This window comes from Pisolithus orientalis (genome assembly GCF_024613125.1).
Source record: "Pisolithus orientalis strain OTSU chromosome Unknown F5J12scaffold_208, whole genome shotgun sequence".
In the NCBI taxonomy this organism is placed as follows: domain Eukaryota; kingdom Fungi; phylum Basidiomycota; class Agaricomycetes; order Boletales; family Pisolithaceae; genus Pisolithus; species Pisolithus orientalis.
The window spans coordinates 21,628-28,407 of record NW_026260989.1 but is presented as its reverse complement, the minus strand read 5'-3'; the positions used below and the strand labels follow the sequence as shown (position 1 = coordinate 28,407).

General features: G+C 51.6%; 1 protein-coding gene across 1 annotated transcript; it reads left to right on the top strand.

Annotated features, from left to right (window-relative positions):
• Positions 1-5,400: 5,400 nt before the first annotated feature.
• Positions 5,401-6,368, top strand: F5J12DRAFT_212531 (uncharacterized protein). Its single transcript, XM_051738437.1, has 3 exons — positions 5,401-6,001; positions 6,070-6,290; positions 6,345-6,368. Exons 1-2 carry the CDS (start codon positions 5,677-5,679, stop codon positions 6,201-6,203), a joined length of 459 nt encoding a protein of 152 aa, XP_051594061.1. The 5' UTR covers positions 5,401-5,676; the 3' UTR covers positions 6,204-6,290; positions 6,345-6,368.
• The last annotated feature ends 412 nt before the right edge of the window (positions 6,369-6,780 follow it).

Below are 6,780 nucleotides of genomic sequence, written 5' to 3'. Positions count from 1 at the left end.
CACTGAGGAACCGCAGGTAAATTCTGTGGAATCACAGGTCCGTCGCCAGCATTACTACCGATCGATCTCGTGTGACGGGTATCAAGTTGTCCATCCGGCAACCTATTGAACATGTGGCCAGGGTCTAAGATAGGTGCCACCGGTGACTTCGGGACGGTTGGGGTTAAGGAAGCCGGCGATGATGGTCTCTGCTGATGTGCCTGTTCCGACCGTATTATTGGTCACGTTGTTCATGCTCGAAGTTTCCAAGTGTAAAAAGATCCTCATGACACCCAGACTTTTGCAGGTAAAGCTCCAACTCGAGAATCTCGTAGTCGCTGTAGACGCTATCGTGCGCAATGGTAAAGTTGTAGTTACAGAGGAGTTCGCGGGCAATCGCCCTCAAACTGAGAAATATCCTCCGGTGTGGTGAGCGCAGACAAGACAAGTTCAGCAGTGAAGCGAGAACGGTCTTTGGTACGTGCGCAGTGTTCGCTCCGCTTTGTTCCAAAGAGTGGGGGCTGACAACTTCAGTGTCTCCCCACATGTGAGCAGAAAGTGGGGACGACGACGCAAAGCGAGACATCGTCGGAGTAGTTTGCTTACTTTCGAGCGAGGGGGACGGCCCTCCTATCCCGCCGATCCTACCGCCAATGCTCATAGTCGTCGTATGATAACGTAAGATGCCTGGGTGGTGGCTCGCCTAAACTTAGTCCGCCGTAACTTGGCGTAAGGGTAGCAATAAGCATAGGACGGTTGGGGTGTTGCATCGGGATTCTAAAGTCCGGAGCTGGCAAAAGAGGATCTTTCGTCTCTGATGAGGTCTCGCCAATTGCTTTAACAAACTGGCGTGTTGTAGACGGGGTGAGATCGTGACGGATCCAAACGTCGGAGCGCGCTGGTTTGAACTAGGTGGACTGAGAGATGCATCTAGTAGACCAGCAGTCCAAGAACTCCATCCTCCTTTCGCATTATCTTCAGCGCCATGTCTCTAGACTCGTGAGTATCTGTAAAAGGTGGGACATCATGCATGGCACGTTTAAGAACCTCAAGACCCTGTTGCAACATCCTCCCAACTTCCTTCCGAAGCTCGCTACTGCTTTCCGAACCGCATCATCCGTCTCCATCTCGCCACACTAGTCGCTGTCTATCAACCCGGACGGATAACACCATCTCCAAACCTTTGCAATTAGCCATACATCGATGATTTGGATTTCTAATCTGATACATGCATCTTCCGTGTAGTCGACTACACAGGCGAACGCGGTGACTGGACGTTCATGAGTACGCCGGGATGATGAAAAGGAGGAAGGTGTTGAGGAGGTGAGTGTGCACTTGAGATGTTTGAGAGCCAAAGAACAGTCGTGGAGGGCGTGTTGGAGGGTATCGTATCTATATTTCACCTCGTTCAAGGAGCGGAGGTGAGATGTGATGCGGAGGCATGTCGGCTGAGGATTCGAGAGTTTGAGTACTTGGAGAAGAGGGTTTGTGGGTGGTGTGGAGTCGTCATGCTGAGAACTAGTAGTAAGAGAATCTTCAGTTGGTTTGTGTGCAATCAGTATTTAGTATAGACGGCAATGGGACGTCTACGCATTCCCTTGATGGGGTGTTGGAGGGGAAGTATGCAGCATAGGCTGGGGCTCGAGTACAGATATGGTTGGTGATTCCGCCTGCTTCGGAGAGGGCAGCCGACCTGCAGCGAACAAAGACGGGGGCACCAGACATCGGTCGCCCTGAACGATGGATTCTGCCTGCCTGGCAGGTTGTCTGGGAGCATCTGGTATACTTAGAGGGGTACCATCTACAGCACTACGGTAAACATTCACGGCCAAAGCACGACAAAACTGGCTTACATGCACCTTGAACGGGTTATCGTTCTTAATTTCCTTCGAGGTGCGTAATGTAGGTACTACACACCTCGTCGTCGCTCGGTGGCGGATTGTTCGACAATGCACGACGGCCACGGTGTTCGCGTCTCGGAGGCTTCATTCTGCTCGGTATTCGAACTCAGCAGCCGAGGTGCTCCAGTGGCCCGCAAAACACATGCTGGGGGTTTCCTCACCCTAAATAAACCTACTGAGGCCGAGCCCAATTGAACAGACTTCAAAGATGAGCATGAAGAGGAAGCTAGAAGAAGATATGACAGGTGAGCCTACTGTGGCACTACCCAATCTTTCCGAAACGAACATCGTGCATGCGTCTCATTATTATTGTCATGTACAGTGTTGCCGGAAGATGTGCGTGTCGAGAAGAAACAAGCTATCTGCCCCAACTCTCTGGAGGATAGCGGAGTAAACACTGCGCACATGCCGACGACTGCCCTCGCTTCACTGCTGGACTTGTCTGCACTCACCACACGGGAGGATATTTCTTCTCGGTTTGGCGCGATTGCCCATGAGCTCCTCTGCAACTACGTCCTTACCATCGTGCGCAATGGCGTCTACAGTAACTACGAGATTCTCGAGGTGGAGTTCTATCTGCAAAAGTCTGGGTGTCATGAAGATCCTTTCACGCATGGAAGCTTCGAGCAGGAGAAAAGCGGCCAATGGTAACGTGAAACAGTGGCAAAATTTACCTGGAGGTCGTGATGTGTACTCAGAAACGTCGGAACAGGTATTTTCATCGCACCCCTTGTCGTGCCGATGGGACGTCGTCCGGCCTCCAGGTCAGAGCGGCTGGGGGCTATAGAGGTGGTACTCGCAAGGGCCTGGACCTCACACTAGGCCCATCATCTTTTAATACTGAACGGTCACGCATCGTCACTATACGCGGAGGCGCACTTTTTCGTACCCTTCGACGATACCCTGAGCAGAAGATCATATGCGGTCCTTCCCTTCTTGTCGACGAGGTTCTTCGTGCCAGTGGAGTTTCGTCCATTTCTGACTTGGTCACTGATGTATGGAACAATGATATTAAGGCTCTCGGCGCCCCTGCACACCTACGATCCACTTATATGTATCTTCGACCTCGTGGAAAGAGTCCAGTTCCGCCATCGAAGACCCTGCAAATAGTGTACAACTCTCCTCGCATTGGTCTCGACCTGTCTTCCCCAGAAACGAAAGTTTCCCTTGAGCACCCACGCGTGGTCTTCGTCGGTGCGCCGTACCGATACTTCACACACCCGGAGCTTCTCTCAACGAAGGGTCGTCTTCAAACCTTCTGCGGTTTGTACATGGCACTGCGAGAATCCAACCAATACTCCCATGATTCTGCTAAGCTGAAGCAGGAGCTGTGCAGGTTAATGGGGCTCAAGGAGGCCAGTGTCGCCAAGCTTCTCAGTGACTTCCGAGCGGGTTACGAGACAGGAATGCTGAAGTCCTTTGTAGGTGTAGCGGGTAAGGGAGTGTGTCGATCGTCGGCGGCATACCTGAAGATGATAGGTACTTTGCAGAGAGCCAAGGAGCAGGCGTCAGCGTCTTAAAGGTAGCTTTTCCAGTGTATCATATTTCTGGGTATCCCTGGTTTGCAACCAGCCGTCGCTCACAGATATTCAAAGTGTGGTTGGTGATCCTCACCTACAACGACAGTCCACTTAGTACCACCTTTTCCAAACCAGCGACGGGGGGAGCCTCGAAACCTCATGGCCTGACCAACCCAGGGAATCTGGTAGAGGAAAACATCGCTGCGTTCCTCAGGATGAGCTAGCAAACTCTGGCCGGGCAATGACTACCAAGCTTCCCAAGACAGGGTCCTCTGATCTCTAACTGGATACCGTAATCGGTGCACAGTCAGCGCAGCGAACAATACGACAAGGCTTGCAGTGCGTACATCGGATTTCCCAAAAATCAAGGGACACCTTCCGTGACAGGGAGAATTTGGTACCGCACTTGAACTCCAATAGATCTAACGCCGCTGCTGCCACCCCAACCCATTCGACCGACGTTCATTTGGAAACGGTGTATAAAAGAGTGCGAATCAAGCGCGTCTCACCTCCCTTCAGGACAACTGCATCAATCCTACTCTTCTGGCGCTTCTTCCGAGCATGTGCGTACGAGCAACCAGGCAAAGCCCAAGCGGCGCAAGGCTTGCCAGATGTCAGCCGTCTCATGCCGAATTTTTTATTGTGCGCCTGGATCCACAAAGCGCAGTATAAACGAATCCGTTGGCTACATCCAATGGGCTGTTATTGGAAGTGGCTGAAGTGTCCTCTGAGACACCATTTGCCTTCGAGTGCCCGTGACATGGCCTCCAAGTAATCATCGTCCAGATCAAGTGTAGTCTCGCCAGTGCCCTGAATAGCATCGACTCAACGATGCTCTACGCAACCGAGAAATAAAGCTTTACATGCTTGATCAGGTTCCGGATACCGCAAACATATTGGAGAACTTTAGCGAAGCGGCGTTTCAGCTTTTCGGCCTGTCGGATTCGGTTGACATGCATAGAATTTTTGGCGTTACAGAGCGGACATAGAGGACGAAAACTATTGAGATCGGTGACGTGACCGCAAGTTGCGAGTAGACGGCGTAGAGGTCTGGTGTTGCTGAGAGATTCTGCAAGTTGAAGTCTTGAACAATCTTCGTAATTTCGGTCAAAAGATCATGATGCGTTTGCACAGATGATATTGTTTGCCATCATACTTGGAATTATGGTCATCTGTAGAGTGGGGAAACTCTTCCTCAATGGAGGATGAAGGGAAGGGGGGGAATCTTCAGCTTTATCCATCTTCGTAACCCGCTTCACGATGTTCTCTGCGCAACGAGGAAACAAGAAAGGGAATATATCACATGCCTCTGTGTCTCAGGAACAGTAATCACCCCAATCGCCTTTATCGGTGGCATCGACTCTTCGTCAAGAAAAGCCTGAGGCCCTCACGGATGTCGAATGCCGCAGCGAACGCCTCTCCAGGATTGCCGGTCGTCAGTGCGACTGCGATGGTGTCGAGAATGCGAGTAGCAGGTTTGATGTAGCTGGACGGATTCTAGTACCACTTGTTGACACGCATATCGAGATCTGAGTAACCGAGCTGATTGAGCAGTTGAAGCTGCTCCGGAAGACGAGCTTGGCAGCCCAAGATTCCGGACCGGTTTTCCATGATGTTGATGGAAATCTGGCGACTGGTACGTGTCGCCACAGCTTGGAGGCAGGCTAACAATTACAGGGCCTTGCTGATCGTTGTGGTGGCGCAAGTTTGAGCGAGACAACATTGGAATGTGTCCGAGTCAGGCTTCCGGATGGGTCGGGGTTCAACCGGACAGGGTGGTGTTCCAACTTGCTTTCATCCAGTCTCCTTAGCAAGTCTGTGTAGATCAATATGCGGCGAACATCGATGTGTATCCCGGGCGGTTAAGTCCAGCAGGGTCTGCTGGGGAATTTGCTCACTGTGAGAGGGAGGCACTCGACATTAGCACTCCATGCCACCATGGACATCATAGCGTACGACCGTTGTCGATACCACCCAAGCGAAAATGCCCATCACCAAGCGACAGTAGTTCTATATTCGTCAAGTCTTATTCGACAAAAACGTCGAGTCCATTGTTGACGACACCCTCGCCGACGACGACGTTCAGTGTGTATTCACTTGCCGACCACTTCACGGTCTCCTTCGCCACCCTCTCACCGGGCATCCCACGGCACATCCGCGCTCTCGTCTCAACCACCCCAGGAGCCACCACTAGCTACGGACGGAGGCGAGGTCTCCTGTATCTGTGGGTTCACCTGCGATGACGGTTTCTGTATCGCTTGCGACGTCTATTCGTCATGCCACCTGCTTTGGTATGGTTGAGGGACCCGTACAACAAGAATGGCGGTGTTAGGTGTGTCAGGATGGCAGGATCGGCGAGCAGCAGAGAGAGGGAGCCGTTACATAAACCACAGAAGGTCAACGTTGCGAAGACCAACATCCCACCGCAGGATGAGAAGCCGCGACGACCGAGCACTGTTATTGCGCTTTCCACAGATTGTGCAGACCTGTACGCAACCAAGAACAGGAGACGAGCCTCGATCCTGAGTTCAGCGGGTGACCCTCGAGCTCATGCCAACCATCAGCAGCTATCCGCCCAGGTTCGTCAAGCATTTCTCAACCGTGCGTCTCGTTTCCATTCGGATATTCGTGCTAGATTTTCTCTCAACTATTGTCGGTTCCACCTCCAGCTCACTGGCGTATTGCCGACGTTTCCCTGCTAGACGCCTGCCCTCACGCCTTACAAGACGGAAATGCCTTCCCATCAAATATCAGTGCTCGTTCGTTTGTACTTCTGCTCCCACATTGTGTTCATGTTGCATAGAAGAACACGATGTTGTCCGTTTACAAGCCTCTCTGCACTCAGTCTTGGACAAGGTCAGTATATTTCAAGTTTCGCACCACATTTAAGGTCTGTTTAAATACTGACTACCGCGTTGTGTCGCTTACCATTCATCGACGCAAGTCGGAACGGGCGTTGCATATGGACTCAAGCACTTGACCGCGTATTACAATGCTGAGCATGCACTGAGGCTGACGTTCATCTGAATAGACTGCTTAACAGATAAACACGAAGAGGAAGCTAAAGTTAGATACAATAGGTGAGCCTGCTGTGGTACTAGGCCATCTTTCCAAAATGAGTATCATGGTGTACCTCTCATTATCATTGTTATGCTTGGCGGATGTCCGTGTCGGGAAGAAACAAGCGATCTGCCTTCATGTACCGAAGGTCGTAATACTCAAAAGTAGGCCCAGATTTTTTCACTGCACACCTTCTGCCAATGAGAGGTCTTTCGGCCTCCCGGTCAGAGTGGCTGAGGGGTATAGCGGCGGTGCCCGCGAGAGTCTGGTCCTGGCACTAGATCCGTGATATTTTAATACTGGAGGGCCATTGATCATCA